The 24,538-nt window shown below is 32.8% G+C and overlaps 2 protein-coding genes across 2 annotated transcripts; one reads left to right on the forward strand and one right to left on the reverse strand.

Annotated features, from left to right (window-relative positions):
- The first annotated feature begins 2,497 nt into the window (after positions 1–2,497).
- On the forward strand, positions 2,498–6,805 carry LOC131941155 (actin-related protein 2/3 complex subunit 4). Its single transcript, XM_059300165.1, has 6 exons — positions 2,498–2,573; positions 3,749–3,867; positions 3,968–4,079; positions 4,312–4,407; positions 4,940–5,156; positions 6,462–6,805. Exons 1-5 carry the CDS (start codon positions 2,571–2,573, stop codon positions 5,114–5,116), a joined length of 507 nt encoding a protein of 168 aa, XP_059156148.1. The 5' UTR covers positions 2,498–2,570; the 3' UTR covers positions 5,117–5,156; positions 6,462–6,805.
- Positions 6,806–8,495: 1,690 nt separating this feature from the next.
- Positions 8,496–16,850, reverse strand: LOC131941166 (mitochondrial carnitine/acylcarnitine carrier protein). Its single transcript, XM_059300175.1, has 8 exons — positions 16,684–16,850; positions 12,364–12,456; positions 12,048–12,175; positions 11,837–11,927; positions 11,478–11,674; positions 10,632–10,741; positions 10,280–10,404; positions 8,496–9,377 (listed from the first exon to the last, which is right to left on the reverse strand). Exons 1-8 carry the CDS (start codon positions 16,780–16,782, stop codon positions 9,315–9,317), a joined length of 906 nt encoding a protein of 301 aa, XP_059156158.1. The 5' UTR covers positions 16,783–16,850; the 3' UTR covers positions 8,496–9,314.
- Between the last annotated feature and the right edge of the window lie 7,688 nt (positions 16,851–24,538).

Below are 24,538 nucleotides of genomic sequence, written 5' to 3' on the forward strand. Positions count from 1 at the left end.
AGAATTAAAGTGTTTCAAACACGGTCTACTAGTCTTCTTATCTTGTGTGATGAAGGTCATAACTAAATTAATACCAATGGGGATTTTATATTCGATTTCCTTCCGCTTGGGGTAATTTTGTTTAGGCCTCAACTTATCAAACCAAGGAAGTGTATTAAATATCTTGTACGGAGTTTTCTCAAATCTCACGTCGGTGCCCAAAAACTGAAGCAACAGATCAATAATAGCATGGTTTATAGTTTGTAAATAATTTTTATGGACGTCCTCAAAGGTGTCTCACAACTTTTTATTTTGACATGAGTTATACATAAGGTATAAAATAAATTAGTTGCTACAGCTCTGGTAGTTGAATTCAGAGGCGTAGCGAGGGGGGGGGGCGGGGGGGGGGACATATGTCCCCGGGCGCCGACCTTAGGGGGGCGCCAAATTGAAAGTTTGAGGGGGGATGCAAATGAAAAGTTCGAGGGGGGGGGGGTGTGCAAATCGTAAGTTTGAGGGGGGGGGAGGCAAAATGAAAAGATCTAAGGGGGGGGGGGGGTGCAAATCGAAAGTTTGTCCCCGGGCGCCGGGAAGGGTCGCTACGCCTCTGGTTGAATTGGTCATTAATAGATATAAAAAGGTCTGATGAATATTTTTGAACAATCCGCGGTGCACTGGGGCCGCAATAAATTAACCGCTATTTGTCAATATATATATATATATATATATATATATATATATATATATATATATATATATATATATATATATATATATATATATATATATATAAATATATATATATATAAATATAAATATAAATATATATATATATATATATATATATATATATATATATATATATATATATATATATATATATATATATATATATATATATACATAAAGGCTGAAACAAACTCTGCATTAATGACCTCAAGCAGGTGATTTTTTTGTTTGTTTTGCGAGGTCTAAAGTTAGATGGCGAATAAGTAAAGATGTTATAAACCGAAATGTAGGAAGAAAATTAAGAAATGTAGTGATTTGGAACCAGGGATTTCTTGCACACATTATTCTCTTAAGGGGATGACATTGTAAAAGTATATTTTCTCTATATAAATATTTTTTTCGGACTTGGAGGGGTGGGGATATGGGCGTGCTCCGTTGAGATAGGGGTCGTCCATAAATGACGTCACACTCACAGGGGGAAGGGGGGGTCCGTAATTTTGTGACGGTGTGTGACGAGGTGGTGCGTCGTCACACTTTATCATTATAAAAAAGCAATGTTAGATAACGAATTTTAGACGTTATTTCGCGTTTTAGAAAACTGTTTTAATAAATTGCAATAAGTATTGATTAAAATACTCTATTTTGACAGAGTTTAGACAAGATTTTGGAAAACTATCGATGTTTTAAGAAAAATTCAACTACAATTTTAAGGGGGAATTGTAGGCTGAGGTGTGACGTCATTTTAGGGAGAGGGGAGGTAAAAATCGTCAAAAAAAAAGCGTGGCGTCATTTATGGATGACCCCATACCTGAATGAAACACTACAAAAGGCAGAAAAAGTCATATTTGAATTTTTCAACTATAGGCTTTGTCTATAAAATACTCCAATTAAAGTTTATGGATTGGTTTTGCCATTTTTTTTTCGTTCAACCCAGATTTTATGTACATGAAACGTTGTATGTAGCCTCCTTGATGTGTTTGTACTCTATATAATATTGTACATAGACATAATGACTTACAGACGTTTGGTTCTTTGTGAAAGGATGGGTCTCTACGTGTAACATTATTGAGAACGAAGTTTTGCCGTTATTTCGTGTTTGGAAAACTGTTATAATAAATTGTAAGAGAAAATGATTAAAATACTCCACATGGTATACTGAGCTCAGTCCATATTTTTTTTTAAAAATATGTTAAAAATTAACTGCAATTTTGAGGGGTGGTAAAGGCTGAGGTGTAACGTAATTTTAGGGGGGGGGGGGTATTGTGACGATGTTTGGCGGATGGAAGGGGGATTTTAAAATTGTCACCCCCTCCAGCCCCCGTCAGAGTTTCTTCCAGGCATCTCTTCGGGGGGGCGAAGCCCCCCCGAAAAATTTTTACCGCCCCCCCGAACGAAATGAAATTTATATAATTTATATAGAAAATATATACTTTTAACAGTGTCCGCCCCCCCCGAAGAAAGTTTACCGCCCCCCCCGAAAATTTCAAGTGCCCCCCCGGAGAAAAAAGTCTGGAAGAAACACTGGCCCCCGTCCACCCCACACCCTTTTCCCTACTGCCTCGCTCTGGATTCCATTATATTTTCTCGTTTTCCCACTCGTTTATTTATTTAATGTGCAGTTCACTGGCTAGCTTGTTTTCATTCGGTAGCTGAGCATTTTTGACACGCAGCCGTAGCATTTGGTTGTGAACTTGCAGCTTGTCTGATTTGATTAACATTTTTAACTCGTTATTTCGTCCAAAATTACTTTCAAAATATTTCGGTTACTTCCCGTGCTTAATTTTTTCCTCTCAAAACAGCCAAGGGAGGTAACCACGTGACGCAACTTCCGGGTATGAGTGTGTCTCCTTCCGTGTATCATCATGGTGGGTGGTGTCTTTCTTGTATTAAAACTAATACGATTTATCTTTTTGTTTGCTTGCCAATAAATCTATTATTATGTATGTCTTTTACCAGCTTGTATTCTAAATTATGTTATCCAGTTCTTGTTAATTTTGACAATATTATACCTGGTCTGTAACATGACTAGCGGTTGTCGGGTTTACAACCGGAAAGTAAATCAAAAAAAAAAAAAAAGAAAATTTAAATCAGTCTTATCTTAAGCTTTAAACTTTTAAACTTAACTAAAATTTAGCTTAGACGAGAATAAATTACTAGATTTAGAGCTAATTAAGATCTAGAATATAGATCTAGGTATCTATTTAGAATACAAACTAAAGCTATATTGCCCTAAAGTTACAAAGTAACACTTCTCTTAGGCCTAAAAGTTTACTAACTTACCAAGTTACAAAGTAACTTTCAGTTACAAAGAACAAGAATCTATACTAGATCTAGATTATTAGATAATACATTTAGCTTGAAACGTAAAGAAAAATAACAAGTTTGGCCCAATTTTTTATTTAAATTTTTTTTGTTAGCCTAGATCTAGTAGATTTTTTATTGATATGCATAGGCCTACTAATTATTTCTTGTATTAATTAGGCCTAGGCCTAAGTATTACTATTAAGTTAATAATTAAGTACTACTTAATACATAGTAGGCCCTATACTAAAATCTATATGAATAACTTTTACTTTGCTACTGTACTGTTAGTCAAATTATTAACTAATCTAATCTTTCAAAACTCAGACTTAGGCTTAGGGCCTATAAATTAGGAAGTGACTAATCGGACCCAGGTCCCAATTAAAATTGCCAAGCCACTTTTTATTCAGTAGGCCATATACCCAAAAGGGGCTGGTTTTTCTAGTTGGCCCTATAGAATAATTTTGAATATAGTCTACTAGCATATCCTTGCTTTAGGATTATTAATATACAGGTCCTAACAATGTAGGCCTACTAGTTGGCTAGTGCTTAAATGTAATAACATTTAATTTCTTAATTAGGCCCTATAACATTTGTTCTCCCTTTTTCTAATGCATTTATTTTATACTGTTTATCTTCCTGTAGGCTCCTCCAGTTATATTTATTAAGCTTCAATTTTTCTATTAAATTGTTCTTAAAAGATAAACCACTCAATTGTGATCACAATTTTTTCTCTTAGGCAGCCACGTTGAAACCATATTTGAACGCAGTAAAGGAAACATTGAATGCAGCAATATGTCTTCAAAATTTCGATTCCCAGATGGTGGAAAGACATAACAAACCAGAAGTTGAAGTCAAGTTAGTCAAAATCCAAATCCCTTTTGCATTAAAATAATATATATTACCTAATTTTTTACATTTTTAAAATTGTTTTACTGTTGTTGTTTTTTTTATCTAGGAGCAATAAGGAATTACTTTTAACTCCAGTTGTCATTAGTCGCAATGAGCGAGAGCGAGTGTTAATTGAGGGCAGCATCAACTCTTTACGAATCAGTATAGCAATCAAACAGGTATGTTAACCTCCCTGTGTACTTTTAGCTCTTTATTATTACCAGGGTGTAATTATATTTTTATGAGCATGCTTTGTGTACTTGTTAGTTTATGACAAGGATTTTTAATGGTTCAAATTAAAGTTCTTTTTTGTTTTAAATTTCAGAAGTGCAAATCTCAATTTAATATAGTGTGTATAATTTTGTTAAACAATTATTTAAATTTTCTGTACACTTTGTTGTCATTTATTAGGCTGATGAAATAGAGAAAATTCTGTGCCATAAATTCACAAGATTTATGATGATGAGAGCAGAAAATTTTGCCATTTTGAGGAGAAAGCAAGTGGAGGTAAGATTTTTGTAACTTTTTTTAGCCATCTCTGAATAGAGTTTTAAGCAATATTTTTAGAATTTTCATAAATTTTAAAACATCAAATATTTAAAGTAAAGGTTTTTACTACGAAAGACTAAATTTCACTAAGCTTTTCATTGCACATAATTACTTATTGTTTACATTAATTTAAACTAATTTGATAACATTTAAATAACTCAATCATAAGCAATAATATTTTTTGAGTTAGCATTTCAACAATTTTTTTACTATAAAACAAGTTATCACTATTTTAGAGTCAAGTTTAATGTATTTAACACATTTTTATTTAAATTGATATCCCAAGGCAACAGTTTTGATTTTTAATGACAATTGTTTTTTCAAAATCTCTTTTCCCAACTAAGACAGATGTAAGATGTATAAGTTTTCTCGAAACAATTTTTAAAAACTATTTCTTGTTATTTGACGTTATTTTTCAAACTTTTGTTTTAAAGTCTTGTTCCTCACTATGGCCTGTTTTTTATCTAATTTTTTTAAAACCTTTCTTCAGGGCTACGACATTAGTTTTTTGATCACAAACTTCCACACTGAGCAGATGTACAAACATAAATTAGTGGATTTTATTATTCACTTTATGGAGGAAATAGACAAAGAAATCAACTTTCTCAAATTGGCAGTGAACTCTCGGGCCCGTATCAGTGCTGAAGAGTTCCTTAAAAATTTTTAACACATTCCTGGTTAGCAAGTTTCTTAACTATAGGTTTATGGTGAGTCAAGTTTTATGCATACATTGTCTCAAATGATTACATTATGCTTGTATTGGTTCTTTAATTCAAATAATATAAGAAATTGTTAATTTTTAATTTTAAATTGGCTGAATCAGAATAGAAGCAAATCCAGAAAGAATAGCAGGCTGAGATATGAGTCAATGCCCAATATGATATGGCGCATAACATGTTAACATAACTCTTATTTGTGTTTGGAGGAAATCCCTTCCAACAGAACAATAAAGAACTAAGAAGATATGAGAAGAATAGATAGCTTATTAACCTCTGCCAGATAAGTTTTGAAATATAATATTTTTCAACTATAATTAATTACTAGTATTTGTTTATTCTACTTCTATGTTCTTATTTGTATAAATGGAGGGAACTTCCTTCAAGACATTAAGTATTACATAGTACCATATGGCAGCTTGACTCAGTCTGCTTTTCTTCCTGGATTTGCTTTCATGGTCTTTGTCCAACCTAGTAGAATTTTGCAATAATGCAGTTGTTAGATTTTGGAGTTTTTTCTCCTGGATGGGTAGTTGTCCTTAGCTAACTAGCTTCATCTGATCAAGGTCCAAATTTTAAAAATTTAGGTCTATGTTAAATTTAGTGTGCATGTAATGAACCAGCTGAACATGGAGCTTGTCATCTTAGAAATGTGCTGACAAATTAATTCATAATTCATGCTCTGTCTAGAACTAGAGAATTGACGTTTACAATGGGCTAATTTCGTCCAAATATTTTACAATTGTAGACCTTCAGAGTTATTGCAGCACTCTAATGTTAGTATTCACAAAATCTAAAATAAATTCAGTCCAAAGGAAGCAAAAATACTAGTGCTTGTTGTGCTCAAGGGAATTCAAGGATGCACTTACATGCAGAAATTATTTTTTGTCATGTTTTAACTTATTGAAACTTGTTAAACAACCATTGCTTATTTAGTATTTCTTCTTTTGTTTATACACATTTTCTTAAAAACCCTCTCTTCACTATCACCGTACATTTTGTTTGCCATGAAGTTTGTATGTTATCCTATATAATGCCTGAGCAAAGTGTGTAGAAAATACGATTTGCGATTTTACATGCTTAGTCTGAAAACACCACCTTTTTTTCAGGATTACTGTATTTCCTCCTCACCTAGTTATTTATAGACATTAGGATTAAATAAAATACCACAAAGTACAAATTGACAGTAGTTCTTAATTTAAATTTTTATTGATCTTTAAAATAATTATTTTTCTAAATTTTGTAATTAATTTTATTATAAATAAGGCCTAATTAAGACTTTTCTTCATTTCATAGGTTTGGTGCTGTTTTATTAATTTTTTTTTGGATCATGGATTCTAGCATGTTCAGATTCTGCTTGCAAGCAGGTCTGGAGCCTACCAATGCCACTGCTGCTGTTGAAGACACCTCAAGTAAAGTGCTGTTATGAATAAATGAAACCCGCTTGTTTACTACTAGATTGTTTCAGAAAATTTTATATTTTTGTTGTAATGCACACATAGCCGTTTTAGACCCAGGGATAATTTAATAGTTATTTCTTTGCCTGCTTCAGTTTAACATTAGTTTATTTTTTGAATGTAGACCAAATGTAAAAGTGAATATTTGTTTTAATGTTTTTATATCAGTTATATGATCCATATTTTCAAATGAGGCTGTAATATCTTGGAAAATTAGTACCTTTTTATTTAAAATTTGTTTTTTAGGTTTTGGGATTTTCAGAACGGCCAATCCCTACATTGTTTATGTAAGAATAAAATATTAAAATGTATCACAAATTCTTCTACTGCATTATCAACATATCTCTTCTTTTAAAAAAAAGCAAACATACTTTTGATGTGAATCAAGACTGCAAGGAATTATTTTATTAAACCTGTTTGATTAGAAAAAATATTGTTCCCTTTCTTTTTATTTAATTAGTTATTTTTTCCTTGTCACAGAAATAGGTGAACTCTACTTCATCTGCCATAAGGCCTGTCTAGTATGAAAGTATACATTCTTCATGCCATCTGAGCATTTGGGGTTTTTAAAAGTGAATTAGCGCTATTTGATACCTTACAAAGTGATAATACAGTACTTCTATGTGATTGGTTTGTTTTTAAAAGTTATAAACCTTATAAAATTGATTAGGCTTGTTTGTAAGAAGATTGTATAATATCTGAGTCTCCTCAAGTGGAGGTGATATTTTGTATTAAATATTCGGTTTAAGTTTTATGGTATGTTTGTGAGTATTTAAATAATTTCTTCTAAAGGGGGATACATTGAAAGCTGTCTGCTCGATGTATATCTGCTTTTATATAAAAACTAAATGCATCTACCAATTCATTATTCATTTCAAGTTTTATCATACATTGTTACATCTATTGTACGCATGCTTGAGTCCCTATTGCGGACTTTCATTCTTTATATTTGTCTGGTGTGAGTTAGTGTGATGTCGGAACTCTGTAAAATGTCTATGAATGAAGATTTATTTTAAAATTTAATTTTAAACCTTTTTATTTTATTGTAAAAGTATTACTATTAAGATATAGCACATATTAAACATATCTTGTATTGAAAGGTTTATTTCATTTTTTATTATCTAAGGAAGTTGATATGGCTCGCTGACTACTATTATTATTATATGTGCACATAACTTAAAGGCCCACACATTATTTACACCCATATAACCTTGCGCTAGATATATGTTGTTAAAAAATACTGGTGTTTCTTATGTATTTTAATTCAAACAAGACACAAAACAAATGCCATATTGACTTAAGAATTGGCTACTTATTATTTCACTGTTCAGGCAAAATTTTCTATTTTATCAACAGTTATTCTATGTTCAAGTGTAGATGCTGAGAATGAATTAAATAAATCATTAAATATTATTTCTATTAATTCTAGTATTTGTTTTTCTTTAACTATAGTTAATTAGAGTTAGAGCCAAGGAAAAAAAAAAGAATTATGCAGTTTATCAGTTAGTTGTTTCATCTAAAGTTTTATTGGTTTGGCTATGAAGATTGCATGTGCACAAAACAAATTCGTAAAGCCAATTTAAAACATGCATAGATTATGAGTTCAGTTTGAAAGTTCCAGTCAAAAATATTTAGCTAAACCATGGTTCTAAACATTTTCAATATCCACTGGTGTTACTTTTAAATAATGCTCAATTGTCTTACCGCACTCAAATTACTGCATGAAGCTTTTGTTTCAGACTTTCCTGGATGACTTTCCTGCCCTCATACATGACTATATTCTAATTTAAATATGCCCTCAGCAGGTTTTCAATTACACAACTTCTAAAAAATATTTTCAAGAAAAACACCTGCATTAAAATATGTAATAGGGGCTTTTTTGTCAATATCTTTATTATGTCTGGTTTGAGTAGCAATTTAAATCAACACATTTGTGGTATGACAAGCCAGTGTGTTTATTAGCAACCAATAAAATTCCTGACAATCAGTGGTCAACTTTGATTGCAAATTTTTAAAAAATATCCTGAAAATCATTAAAGAATAAGAAAATGTATTTGCACTGACTGTAAACATTAAGTTGGCTATATAAATAATGAAAATGTAAAATGATTGTTAATACAATGTCCACTTCTGTTTAATAAGAATTTACACACACTATGATATATATAAGAGAAGCAAAATAGTAATAGCTGTTGAAATATACATGAAAATGTTGGTCAGCCAACAGCTTCTTGTGAATGTTTTATGAAACAATTTGTGAGATAACATTAAAGTATGCTAAACAATGTATATTTTCTTCATACAACAACTGAAGAAATAACAAGGCTATAATAACTTATGATTAGCTCTCTCACTTAACCAGTCTTGGAATGAAAAAAACTTGAATGAGCTTTGCAAACACACAGGACCATTGCAAAGGCACGAAAACGATGATGGAAAGCAATGATGTATAATGCAAAATACTGCACATTTATACAAATTCAAGACAAATGTTGAATTGTAAAAAAATGTTGTATATGACTAATTACATAACTTAAAAAAATATTGGTTAAAGCAAACTATTCAGTTGATATCAAAAATGATATCAGATTTAATTAAATCTGTTGACTTATAAATAGATTTCATAACATGTTGACATTGATACAAACTTATAAAAATAAACTATATTAATGTCCAACCACTAGTCCATGTCTCATAAATTAGGTGCAGCCCAATTCAAAAACTTCAAGCAAGCTTCATAACCCAGGAAACAGGCCTAAAAATAGAAATAAGTCACATTATGAGACATCACCTGTCAAGAAAAATCAATAGAAATTGAATTATTCATTTATAACCAAGCTATTAACACTAACATGAGTAGCTGAGTTGGCCCCAAACTAATGTACTTAACATAAGATGATGTTATTGACAAGAGTATGGGGGATGTAAATTTAACAATGGTATTGAATGTAATAACAGGGAGCTGAAATTACAGCTGACAGAACTAAATTTTGTATTTATCTGTGTTTCCAAAACATTTTTTTTTAGAACAACTACATAAAATGGCTTTTTAATTTAGTTGATAGTTTTGTGTATTTGTGTGTGTAATGATAAACATTGGGAATCCTTGACTTTTTAACAAAAAAGCTATCCAGTATTTTTCATCTAAATAAACTTTTTTTTATAAAACAAATCCAATTAATGTTTCACAGAATACAACTAGCAGATTGATAAAGAAATCAATGGATGGCTGCCAATTTCTAATGTATAGAACCTCATGCGATGTGTAAATACCCAGTTTTGTAACAACTTAAATGATCAATTTAACCTAATTACATTGTTTTAATTAAAAAATTAAGTAAAAACTTATTGCTAGTCCTAAAGAATTCCATTATCAATACATTAAGAACACTTGATTTATAATAAGCTGTTGGTTACATTACTTCACTACCCCGAGAATTACTGTTAAATATTCCTGACCAAAACATTCAGTTGTTTTAAAACATAATGCAAATATACTTTATCTACCTAAATAAGTATTGGTCGTGGATTAATTTGCAATTAATTGAACAATACATCACCTTATTGGTATGAAAACATAACTTAAAATGATCAATTAGCACTTTTAAGCCAATATATCAATTTTAAACTTTAATGATAAAATTAACACAAACTTACTGCATTAGCAGGGAAAGCCCTCAACATAATAGGTGTAAATCCTTTGTAAAAACTCCTCACACCCTCCTCCTTCATGATGTGCTTGACAACATCACGGATACCATTAGGGTATGTTCCATGGGGTGCTTAAAACAAAGTAAAAAAAACAGTAAAAACTAAACTCTTTACAGCCTGCAACCTGGTGTTAACCTTTTATATTAATTTTTTTTAAATTCCCAAAAAAAATTTATCTTGTTAATATTTTGTAACAAATTTGCACAAAAACAATTAATTTACAATTACATAATGATAAAATTTTATAAAGAAAGTGTTAACAAAAATTTCAATGTGCGTAATACAAAAGGTCTCTGACCTGTCTGAAGCCTGGACTTTAAGACATCAGCGGGGATAGCGACTGACCAGTTAAAAATTCCAGCCATTCCTCCAGCAAACAAAGTCCTCCATATACCTATTTCTGATCGACTGTTAAACAATACAAAATTTTATTATTTTTATTCGAATGTGATGTAAACAAACAAAAAATACTTTACAAAGCGTCTCCAGTTAAAAACAAGTTAATAAAAAGTCTAGTGACAATTTAAGCGCAAATTCCTTAATTAATTTTTTGTGACCAAACGAATCACCCGTAGATGTTTGCACCCCTTTTCGTTTCTCTCAGAGCTAGTCCCCGCCCCTCGCGAGATCTGCGCGAGTCTGGCCAATGGCAGCGTGACGTTACCTCTCACTAGCGACTGCCTCAGCGGCTGTGCTTGTGGTAGAAATATTTGCATATTCTTAGTAATCTTAGCCAATAAAAATTAGAAGAAATTAATTTTTTGTGACCGAACGAAAGGAAATTTTTGAAAACTTTCTTCAGCAGTATTGTTCTAAATTATGACAGGAATCGATTGGTAAATGTTTTAAGTCGCTAAGTGGTCTGGTTGCCAAGATATGGGCCAAAAACTGCTTTTTTTCGAGGTTTTTTGGCTTTTCCGGGAAATCCAGGAAGGGAACCCGGGAATTTTTTTGGCCCACAATCATCCTCGGAACTTGCTTAACATTTTTGCTTTTGGAACTAGTCCTCGATATTGCTTCGTTGAGGAGGAGATACGACTTAAAGCTGCGGACATTCCCAGAAATGTCGAGTTAATAATCGCAATTCTCCAGAATAGAAATTGCGCTAAAAAAAACCAGGTTCATAACTGTTTCAGTCACTTACTCATGACCCTCAGGAGTGAGTATTCGCTGCAGCCACTCGTAACTGGTGAAGTACATGCCTGTGGCCGGAACATCTCTCAACAGAGTGGCAACTGAACCCCTATATACACTTCTAATTCCTCCCTCTTTGTAGATCTTTTTAGCGCAGTCGACCGGCCCCTTGTACTTTCTGTCTTTCACATTGGCTTCTTGTTGAATCTAAACGTATTTTTAAAAATATTCTTTCATGACTGATATAGAATTACACCAAACAAAATTATACTCAATAAAATATAAAACAATATCCAGAAGTAAAAATGTATATTGTAATAAATATAAATAAGGCAAAGTTTTTCTCATAAATAAGCAAGCATGAGTAACCTGTAGTAAGCATTTTATCCTTTCTCCTGGTGCCATTATCACTGTTGTGAATACACCAGCCAGCATGCCAGCTTTAAATAGCTGTGGGTAACTGGTTTAAAAACATTTTGAAATAGATAATTTTTTATAAATACAAAAAAAAATGTATAAAAATTAATTATATATTAATAACAATTAATTATAATTGCTGTTCCAAGACAATATGACTTACGTAAGTTCTTCCCCTTCATGCTTTTGTTGAATTCGTTTCCCAATTCCAAATCCTAGAAAACATACTGCGAATATGGGTGCAACACCTGTTATGGGTGCTGCCATACCTTTGTAAAGCCCGAAAAATCCCTAAAAATAAATGTATATCTTACACTATACAAGGGTGCAGAATCTCTAAATTAAAATATTCATTTTAATACTACACACATTAAAAGCTTTCAGTTACCCAGAAAATATACGCTTATACTACACATGCTAACGGTACAGGTTGTGACTTGAAAGGAAGTTTGTACAGAGACAGCAAAAAGATTTCTTACCTCTTTTTTTATAGTTTTCATCAGACAGTCAAATGTGCCAGTGAAAAGAGGAGGCTGGCCAGGAGCTGGTTTAGGCATTGTTTGCAGTCTCACCTAAGATCAAATCAGGTGTAAGTTTTCACTAACATATGCAACAGTGAATGAAAAATGATTCAATCTTAGATGAGAAAAAATGTTTATGAAAATGATTTTTTTTACCAACACAAGAGGAATAAAAAAAATACGATAAGAACACATTTTTGTTTAAACATGGAAGTTACTCTTCAAATGAACTGCAGTATATCAGTTACTGGTCTTCATGCACACACACACTACTGCATGTACTACTCAATGTCTTTTTTGAAAATCTTAACAGTTCTTTTAATATAAACAGCTATGTATGTTAAGGCAATTTTTATAGTAATACCTCCCTAACAGAGCAAAATTACCATGCACTATTTGTCTAGCAAAAGAGCAAAATAATTGTATGTTACAATGTGTAGCATGATGGTCTTATAAAGAAAGTTTTTGGGAAAGTTATTTTTCTAAACTATTAGCAATAAATTTTTTTTTTTTACCTGATAGAACTAAGTAAGAGTGGTCATTATTCTTCTTTATTTCTAATATTATTTCCAAGACATTTCAAATTTTTAAAAAAATGACTGATGGTGGTAAATATTAATGTAATAAAACCCATAAATATATAATTATTTGTTTAACTTCAATAATTGTATGAAATGCAAAAGAATCCTAAACTAAAGCTGCTGTTCAAATAAACAAGCCAATTTTGGTCTAACAAATTACTGAAATGGACAAAAGCACAGAGACTGGTTTATGCGGCTTGCTTTCTTGCACTTCCCACACTACCACCCCAATAGAGACATAAGAGTTTAAAGAAAATCAGTTACTGATGCCTAAATTCTCACTTCCACTGCTAGGAACTGTACAGGCACTCTATTAATAGAATCATAGAATGTAATTAGATATCATAGAATGGACAGGTTTACACTGGGAGGGGTACTAAAGATGTTGGTGAACTGAACAGAAAGGGATGAAGAAAGCTGATAATCAGAACACTTCTGAAACACCTAGGGGTAGATTAGAGTATTTAGAGGTACACTATATTAATTAAGTAGAGGCTCATGACAACTGACATGTAGACTATGTCATATGTTGGTGTGGGGTTGGGTCTGGGTAATCCACAATATGTCTGTATCCTAGATAATCATTAAATATAGGATATAGGCCTACAAACATTTCACTATGTTGGCCAAGTATTAGATCTAGGCCTATATTGATGTACTAGCTTATCCTGTGCTCTGCTATTGTTTAGAATATGGCACAATCCTCTCCCCCTAACCAGCAATGTGGGGGTGGCACCATGTCCCTTGCGTGTTTGTGTTGCATTGGTGTGGATGTGGATATTGCAAACGGCTGTGTGGATATTCCTTCAGGGCACTGGACTTTGGTGTGGATATGGATATTCAAAAAAATTAAGCTACGTTAAAAAGAAAATGAACCAATGCTTTCATGGACATCCGCCCAGATTTCACTTCTCCACATGCATGAAGAACACCACACTTCAACAGCTCTATTAACGAAGACAAAGTGGCTACACTAATGACAGAAGGACAAAAGTGCGAAATCCCACTGGCGGCTTATAATATACATTATTGTATTAGAATCTAGTAGGCCTGCCTAAAGTAATGTTAGTATTATTTTAATTAGGGCCTATGGGTATGGCCAATAGATTAAACATAATCATCATAATGATTAAGAAAACTATCTGGTTTGAAAAACAATGCAAAATTGAAAAAATAGTGGTTTAGGAAAGTTTAGGCAAAAAATTAAATTAAAATCATTTCCTATAACTACATCTATCTCTTGAGTCTCATTCTTAACCCTTTGAGCCCGCCAAGCCGGTAAACTGGCTTCAACATTAGGCATAAATGTCAGAAAAGCCGGTTTTCCGGCCCGACGATCTAGCGTCATATTCCTAGCGGCCGGTATATCCTCTAATTAAATATAATTAGCGGAAGACTGACTAAAACTGTGCATATGTCTTTTTAGTGCGGGATTATGATTCTAAAAATAGATTTTAGAAAAAGTGAAAGTGTTTACATTTCGTATCAATGCCGCCGAAACGAAAAGCTGAGCCACAGCCATCAACTTCAACACATAAAGTTGGTGCAAAAGATGAACCAAAAGACCGAAATATCAACAAAAGAAGTAGAATGCCTATATTGTGATGATAGTGACGTTGAATTTGAGACTGAACACAGTGGCATTGAAATTGACAGAGACAATGAAACTGTTCAAGTACGTTCTGATGCACGTGGTGCTGTAAAACTTCAGTCTCCTTGGCGTGTGGATAATAAAAGTTATAGGCAAAGTTAGAAGCAGAGAAGTGAAAATTGGTTTGGCCCTGGGAGCTCAGGAAATGGGAGAAACTAGGCCAGGGAGGCCAGGGCTCAAAGGGTTAAGATAATTAATTGGTATCTTTATTAGTAGGCCTAGCTACTAGAACTAGCTAGGCCTAGTGCCATAATAATAATAGAAACAGAACTAGACTTTAACACGAAAGAGTACTAGTGTATAAGTTAAGTAGCCTATAAAATATTTTTTTTAAATCTATTTTAATAGTCTATTTAAATCTAGTATTTCAGTTTTAAGTCTTTATGATTATCATGTTAATTCATGCACCATCAAGACAACACATATACCTAACTAAACAGCAAACATGTAGATGACAAGAAAAACCAGGTAATTGTAGAGCTATGCACATCTTTTTCCGGCTAGAATCTGCCTGGCCGAAGCTAGCCGAAAAAAGACGCATGCGCAATGGAGAGAAACTGCGACTTGCCATCGTGGCAATGTTTTCGATGGTACTGCACATGCGTGTGTTTACAACCGCAGAACCCTAACACCAACCCTAATCCTATCCCTAACCCTCATTGTAGCCATAACCCTAGCCATAGGTCACTGCGCATGCGCAGAGCTATCTTTTGCTGACTAAGTGGAGATGTTGGGGAGAAAAATCTTCTTCCAAGTAGTCACTTTAATTTTTATTAGTTGGATCTAGATTTACAAGAATCTAGATTATCTAGATAGATCTACTAGATCTAGTAGACCCAACAAAAAAATTGTTATTGTCAATGGACACCAGCGAGAAAAGTCTCAAAGGTATTTGAGAGGTGTATAAATTCATTTTAAAATCTTGCACAGCGTAGTTACAATTAATATGGTTATAAAATCCTGTCTGTCTGGTTTTTTTCGGACTTTACTAAAGATTGGATGTAGGCCTATTTGATGTTTTTAATATTTTCGGTAACTAAATAAAAATTAAAAAAAAAACCAAAAACAATTTGGTTTTCATGTGTAATGGCGACATAAACAATGGCCGCCATAAATTTTATTGTACACATTGTAAGCTAAAAATAGAAAAAATAGGTCATGGTGTTTAAATTTGCATAGTTATTTAAAAACTTGATCTGCAAAGTTTTGTAAACAAAATAACTATAAAGTGGGGCTGTCAGAAATCGATCACGGAGTTCCTTTACAGCCAATCAATGTTTGTCTTACGAAAGTGAAACATCAGGTTATAACTTAGGCTTGATAAAAAAAAAATAGAAATGTAGCCTTAAACTCAACAAATTATTTTCAAGTTCTCTGGATCTGCAACTTGTATAGCATTGATTCTAAAAATATTAGGGCCTACATTTCTGAATTAATTTTAGGCTTAAGTTTTTAATAAAATTTTATCTTTTATTAGTTTTATGGTCCTAAATCTAAAAAAGCACATTTTTATTCCATGTCAACAACATTACTACGGAAGGAATCTCGTCAACTCGCTGGTGTCCATTTAGTAGGCCTAATTGTAGTAGGCCTAATATTACTAATAGGGCCCTAAGTAATTTTTAATTTAGAGAAATCTAGATCTAGACTAGATCTAGTTGTTTTTATGTATTTTGAATTTTGAGAAATTGAGCCAGCAGGTCTAGCTAACTGCTTAAGGCTTAAGTTAAATATTAAAATAAATAAGTTTTCTAAAATTTAGATTAAAATAATAGATTTAGCCTGGATTAGAAATGCTTAGAGCTTAATGGCTTAATCAAGTTGATAGATCTAGATCTAGATAGATTCTATAGGCCCTATCTAGATTAAGATCTCTAGACTCTATTTGCTTTTAGTTTTGGGTCAAAGTCCAATGTTCAACTCTCGTCAGCTGGCGAACATTCGACACAACAAACCTCAGAACTAGTCGAGAAAAGTGAGAAAAATTAAAAAATATTGTGCCTGTTGCATTGTCCTACAAATTTTAGTTAATTTAACAAAACATACCTTGATTGTGTCTAAGGGATGGCCAGCTATTACAGTGCATACTCCTCCAAAACCACCAGCAATAAAGTCTTTAGGGGCGCTAGGTTTAGGTTTCGGCATTTTGAACTGTATTTCAGATTTCTCTCTGATGTCACAAAACACACCTGGTTTGGAATAAGCAAGAGAATTAACTTAGTTTAATTTCATTAGAATTATTAGAGTTATCTATCCTGAGTTAAGAATATAGTTTCTAAGTTTTAGTTAAAAATTAATAAAATAATCTGTATGCCTACATAACATTATTTTAAGGGAACAATTTTAATGATTTAAAGAAATAAAAATACTTTATAACATTTCTTTATATTATAAAGAATGTATAAGATCCTATCGGATCGTGCACAAAGCCTAAAACGAGGGGCAGGGTGGTGGTTTAGATAAGGTCATCCGGGCCGATGCCTGAAAAAAAAAATTGATGAGTAGCCGTCGGGGTATTATTTAGGGGTCATCCATTTATGACGTCCACACGAGAGGGGGGATGGGTAAAAAAAAAACTTTGTGAACGCGTGTGACTGAGGAGGGGGGGGGGGGGGTGGTTCTGGTCAATGTGGACGTCCACGTTTGAATTTAACATCACATAGGCCTACGTACAAATGAAAAAAAAAATGCAAAAAAAAAAAATGTACCAATTAAATCGACAATTTTCGTGTTTAAAAAACACCAGATCAACGGGTGATTAAATGTATCAGAGATGTTGATCTAACAGTACACGCCATCATAAGAAAAAAAAAAGGCGTCATTTTATTTTTATTTACAAGCGGAAGGGGGGATGGGTTGACTTGTTGACAATAAGTTGACATTGACCCAGGCAATTTTCTAAAACAATTCACCATATTTCAAGATAATCTTTAAACATTTGAAAGAAATGAAACTTAAGTTTAAAAATAATTAAATCTAGACATATGCCCTGATAGATCGTGCAACCAAATCATATTAGGCCTACAACTGTATTTTGTGTCGGTGTGTGATATGGGGGAAAGGGGGGGGGGGGGGGGTCAGCAATGTTGGAAAACGAATTTAAGCCGTTATTTCGCGTTTTATAAAACTGTTCTAAATTGTAATAGAAATTGATTAAAATACAGAGTTCAGACAAGATTTCGGAAAAATATCGTATTTTAAGAAAAATTCAACTGCAATTTTGAGGCGGGTTGTAGGCTGAGGTGTGACGTCATTTTAGGGGTGGGGTCTGGCTTTTTGTGATGACGTGTGACGGAGAGGAGGAGGGAGGTAAAAGTCGTAAAAAAAAGCATGGCGTCATTTATGGATACCCCAGTAGCGTAGAGGGGGGGGGGGGGGGCGGGGGGGGCATATGTCCCCGGGCGCCGACCTTAGGGGGCGCCAAAATGGGTTGGAAAAATAAATTGAAAGGTTGAGGGGGAGGGGTGCAAATGGAAATCTCAAGGGGGGGTGCAAATCGAAAGTTTGAGGGGGGGGGGGTGGTGCAAATCAAAATCTTGAAGGGGGGGGGGTGCAAATCGAAAAGTTTGTCCCCCCGGGCGCCGGGAAGGGTCGCTACGCCTCTGGGATACCCCCCCCCCCCCCCTTCATAATTTCCTTTACTCATTTACTGAGGACGCATTTTCCCGCCGGATATCTTGGAAGCTGGCATGTCTGTGAAAAGCTAGCTACTAGTTAAAACTTTGTAATCTCTTGAAGATTTCAACAGTTTCACGATCCCCCAATGGTTATCGATTAAGAAAAAAATCACTTTATCATCAACATTTATCTTTCTTTCTAGATTTGTAGTTGGTTATATTGTATATTAGGTTTACTGTTGGTCCATTTTTAGTCATTGATGGTTTATTGTTACGAAATCTGGCAACTTTGAACATCTTGTTCTCCAAGGTCTAACAATTTAAATGACTTGCCAAATATACTGTTACGGAAACAAACACGTCTATTTTAAAATATGTTTTAAAAAATAATCTTTATTATATAATTTTACTTCTCAAAAAGTAAATCACTTCACAAAAACAATAGTTCTTGATTGTTTATGATCATTTGCATAATATTAAGACGAAAATAAAGAAAAATGATGGATGGCTTTACTCAAAGTATTTGAATTCTGAAACGTGCCAAGTTGTCTCTAAGAATAGTTAATTACATAACTAAAGTGGACGTGCATTTTCGCAGACGTTGATGAAAGTATTATTGAAGTCAATGTTACGTAAGTTTCTAAAAAATAGATTTTCTAGATCAGTGGTTCTTAACCTGAGTTCGATTTACGATCAGATTTTGTCAGTGCGTACGATAAAAATAGAATGATAGAATTAATGCTTGATAGATCGATCTAGATCTATATTATTATAATTATTGTTATATTATGAAGGGTTCGGTGAATTCGCACATGAAACTTGCCGGCAGTGGCCGGGTTCGGTACATCCAAAAAGGTTAAGAATAAGTTCTATAAGATTTAGATCTATATCTAGTGCACTCCTAAAGGGCAATAACCCAATGCCCACTATTAATAAATTATTATTAGTTTTTTATTACAATTAAATTTATTAAAGTAAGTTTAAGTCAAATCACATCACTAGTTACTAGTTAGATCTAGATCTAGATCTAGAGATCTAGATCCCAGCAAACTATACAATTATGCAATACTACTAATTTACTTCTAGATCTAGATCTAGAATAGATTGCTAGAGTTGTTGCAAACCTCACTTGGGCACCCAATCTAAGAGCCAGTTAAGGTTGAATACAATAAAGAATGAAGAGTTTCATCATCATCATTCCTTTGTCTTGTGGCCACTGGGGAGCAAAGGGCTGCAACCACACATCTCCAGCGGATTCGGTTTTGGGCTGCTCCCTTTATCTGTGCCCATGTGAGCCCAGCTGTTTTCGCCTCTTCTTCAACTGTTCTTCTCCATGTCTTCCTTGGCCGGCCCACCCTCCTTTTTCCCTGGGGATTCCAGTCAAAAGCGTGTTTTGCAATGTTTTCTTTTTCTTTTCTTAATATGTGTCCGATCCATCCCCATTTACGGGCCTATTGGCTTACGGCATTTACTTAAAATTAGATGGCCAGACAAAATATCAAACAAAGAAATAAATTAAGAGTTTACAAAGCATTACATTTTTTTAAAGTTTGGCTAGATATTCTTCAAATCACCCAATTTGTTTTAGGGCTTTTTGAAGAACAAAGTGTTATTGTGCCTTTAGTGGCCTATACATAGGGCTTACGTTACAGATAAGCGGTTATCACTTCATAATTGTATTTCAGGTAAAAAGAATATTTTTTACTGGTCACTGGCCCTTAGCAGTATTTATTTTAATGTTGTATATTCAATATTAAGCCACTTACAAATATTTTCTTATTTTTACCATGCTTAATTCGCCCAAAACAGCTCTACCGCCTGGGACTGGCTGTATTGGGGCTATTCCCAGCTGACTGGGAAATGACACTTTGTTTTAATATTTTTAGTACCCACCTGGTGCTTCACCTGCCCTTCCCTATGTACGCCTCTGTCCATATCTCAAATAGCTTGGGGTCTTATCAAGTCTAATCCAGTCCATTATGATGTTATTGTTACAGTTAAATTGTATTGCAAGTCCAATTGTGTGTATTTAAAAAATTCTGGAGCCTCAAAGAAATGCCTTTACAAAGTTTATTTACTCTACCTTCAAGGAAATAACCATGTTTTTAAGAAATATAGCACTGTCATCACTAGGTTATGAAGAGGGGGGGGGGGGGTAAAATAGTTAAACAATTGAGAGATAACCCTCTAAACCAATTTCAATTCTACTTCATTTGCAGGTCTACTGTTATGAGCTATCAAACAAAACTTAATCAGTGTTGAAAAGCCTCAACAAGTGGTAAAAATGTTTCTTACATGGCTGTTGAACAGCTCAAAGCGCACTACATTGCTGTTGAACAGCTCCAACCACTGGTCTTCTTGCCTGAGTGGGAATAATGCAAGTAAAATAAATGTCAACCAAAAATCATTTATTTCAATACGATCTGGAACTAAAAATAAATCTAAGACTACAATTTTGTCTGATTCTAGTCAAGATTCAAAATGTCATTTTCTTTCACTAGCTGATATATTCCATTGTAGTCTAGAAGATCTTAATTCTATCATAGTGAAACACCCAGATATCAAAACTATGTCTTTGCCGCTTCTCCAGCAAAAAGTAGATTTGTTGAAGTCCTATGATTTTCCTTTGCCTCTGATCAGGGATAAGCCAAGGCCACTGTACCACTTTTCACTTAAAGAACTTACCAGGAGATTGCTGTTGTTGAAAGAAAAATGTTTATTGACTGAAAATCCTGTGGTATGTAAAGATGATCTGTTTTATTATTTGGGATGTGATAGCAAAAGTTTTGACGTAGGCTACAAGAATTTGTGTGCAGATCTTGATGCATTAGAAGGCTGTAGCAGTAAATCTGAACGTCTTGCTCAAATATTTAATTGCAGTCTGGATGATGTTGAAGCCATGATAGTAAAATACCCCTTTATAAACACCATGTTTATACCATTACTCAAGGAAAAAGTAGATTTGTTGTTGACCTACAATTTTACTTTGTCTATGATCAGAAATAATCCACTGCCATTGTACCACTGCTCAAACCAGGAACTCAACAGGAGATTGCTGTTGTTGAAAGACAAAGGTTTATTGACTGAAAATCCTGTGGTATGTAAAGATGATCTGTTTTATTATTTGGTATGTAATAGCAAAAATTTTGATGCAGGCTACAAGAAAATGTGTGCAGAAATGGATGCATTAGAAGGCTGTAGCAATAAATCTGAACGTCTTGCTCAAATATTTAATTGCAGTCTGGATGATGTTGAAACCATGATAGCAAAATACCCCTTTATAAACACCATGTTTATACCATTACTCAAGGAAAAAGTAGATTTGTTGTTGACCTACAATTTTACTTTGTCTATGATCAGAAATAATCCACTGCCATTGGAAAAATGCTCAAACCAGGAACTCAACAGGAGATTGCTGTTGTTGAAAGAAAAATGTTTATTGACTGAAAATCCTTTGATAAGTAAAGATCTTTTTTGTTATTTGGGATATGATAGCAAAACATTTGATGTAGGCTACAAGAAAATGTGTGCAGATCTTGATGCATTAGAAGGCTGTAGCAGTAAATCTGAACGTCTTGCTCAAATATTTAATTGCAGTCTGGATGATGTTGAAGCCATGATAGTAAAATACCCCTTTATAAACACCATGTTTATACCATTACTCAAGGAAAAAGTAGATTTGTTGTTGACCTACAATTTTACTTTGTCTATGATCAGAAATAATCCACTGCCATTGTACCACTGCTCAAACCAGGAACTCAACAGGAGATTGCTGTTGTTGAAAGACAAAGGTTTATTGACTGAAAATCCTGTGGTATGTAAAGATGATCTGTTTTATTATTTGGTATGTAATAGCAAAAATTTTGATGCAGGCTACAAGAAAATGTGTGCAGAAATGGATGCATTAGAAGGCTGTAGCAATAAATCTGAACGTCTTGCTCAAATATTTAATTGCAGTCTGGATGATGTTGAAACCATGATAGCAAAATGCCCCTTTATAAACACCATGTTTATACCATTACTCAAAGAAAAAGTAGATTTGTTGTTGACCTACAATTTTACTTTGTCAATGATCAGAAATAATCCACTGCCATTGGACAGATGCTCAAACCAGGAACTCAATAGGAGATTGCTGTTGTTGAAAGACAAAGGTTTATTGACTGAAAATCCTGTGGTATGTAAAGATGATCTGTTTTATTATTTGAGATGTAATAGTAAAGATTTTGATGCAGGCTACAAGTATTTGTGTGGTGAGCTTGATGCATTAGAGGGTTGTAGCTGTAGATCAGAGTATCTACAGTTGAGACTAAATTGCTCTAAAGAGGAAGCTGATCAGCTGCTTTCACTTTATCGTTTATCTCATATCAGTAATAGAAAACTAAAGGAAGTTTTAGACTTTTTTCTAAATGAAACTAAGTTAGGTTATGAATTTATTAAAGGTAATACAGAATTATTTAAATATTCAGTAACAAGATTACAACAACGCTGGAAAATTATGCAGTTAGCTAATGTTCCCTATGATGAATGGGTCAATATTTGGTGTTTATCAGAACCTGTTTTTCAAGAGCAGTTTAAAGACTTTTTAGTACAACATGTATAAAACATAAGCAAAATTCTGAAGACATTAGAGCTACACTGCTGCAGTAAAAATTTGTTTGAAATTTTTGTAACATTCTTTCTCTGTAAAATGAAAACACTTTAGATTTAGTTGTAGATTCTTGTATTATTTTATTTATGCTATTGATTCTCTGGAGTAGGAGAAATAGACCTTTAATATAATAAAATGACTAAAATTTAAAAATGAATGAGCAAAACTATTAACTAATGTTAATGGAGCAAACATGTGTTTTTTTAATCAAAATAATTTACAAATTTTATTTACATTTTCTACTTCTAAAAGTATGTAGTAATCACTTATCTTTTACTTAAAAATGTTTTAGTTTTCAAGTGTATAACACATTTTTAAACTGTTTAGTATAATTTAAGCTCTAAAAATGAAACACTTTCAATTGAATTTCCATAAAGAAGTAGTTCAAATTAAAAATGTTTTCTGAGTTTTTAATTTAAACAAACAAGACATCACCAAATTATATTTTAAAGATGTAAATATCTAAATGAAAAGTTAGATGCTATCATTTAAAATTAAACAGGTATGCTGCCAGTACTCATAAAAATGTATCTATATTGACACACAACTGTGTTCTTTATTCAAAATAACTCAGTTTTTTAGACTAATAGTAGAGTTTATTGGATATTGACAACAAAGTTCCCTTTCTATGGTGGCCATGTATAAAAACAATTTATTTCTTCTAGATTAGATTTCTCTCTGCAGTCTATAGTTTTCTTTATAATTGCAAACATAATTTAATATAATTGCAACAAATAGATGCAGAAAGTATTTGAAGTTTTTGGTGCTAAATTATTTTTATGTTGGAAATTTTTTTAGAAAATATTAATAATGATATCTCTTTATTTTTATCACAGAAGGAAGATAACTATTTTATCTATAATTAAATATAGTGTTTCTGAGCAACTGGACCCAATGATAACATTGTTTTGTTTTGTTTTTTGTTATTCAGTTCCAATTAAATTATTACTTTTTGATTCATTATTTTAATATTCTCAAGGCTTTAATTTCCAGTTTTTATATTATGTAAAGGTAACAATGTTTTGTTTACTTTGTTTTTAAGTTCCAATTATTACTTTTTAATTTATTGTTTTAATATTCTCAAGGATATAATTACCAGTTATTATATTATGTACGGGTAGTTTTAAAAAATATTTTCTTTATACACTTTCTTAGATACTAATCATTTATTATGGTAACCGGTCTTTTACAATTTTTAAAATTGTCTTGTTGTTCATTCATTCTTTCAACAGTTCTGAAAGATAACTAGTGAAAAATTTAAGCCAACTTATAGTGGTGTACATACATTTATGATTATACTTTAAAACATGTGATTAAAATTTGAAATACAAAGTAAGACTTAGTGTGCGAAGTATGTCTAGGACTACCAATATGCATGTCTTAAAAACAAAGTTAAATATGTATTATGATTTGTTATTGTTACTTTGTGAAAGATGAAAATCTTTTTGTACATTTACTGTGATTTAAAATATTTCAATAAATTTATTTTAAACAATTTTTTGTGCTAGTTAACTGTGATATAATGTCTTATGTTCTATTGCATGTTCCAAGTAATTAACTACAAAATTCTGTTGCAAAAAAATAACCAATTTTAATACCATTGTTATCAAAAGTAATTAATAAAATCAAAATTTCA

This window comes from Physella acuta, unplaced genomic scaffold (assembly GCF_028476545.2).
Source record: "Physella acuta isolate Inbredline_101_S28 unplaced genomic scaffold, ASM2847654v3 ptg000350l, whole genome shotgun sequence".
NCBI classification, from domain to species: domain Eukaryota; kingdom Metazoa; phylum Mollusca; class Gastropoda; family Physidae; genus Physella; species Physella acuta.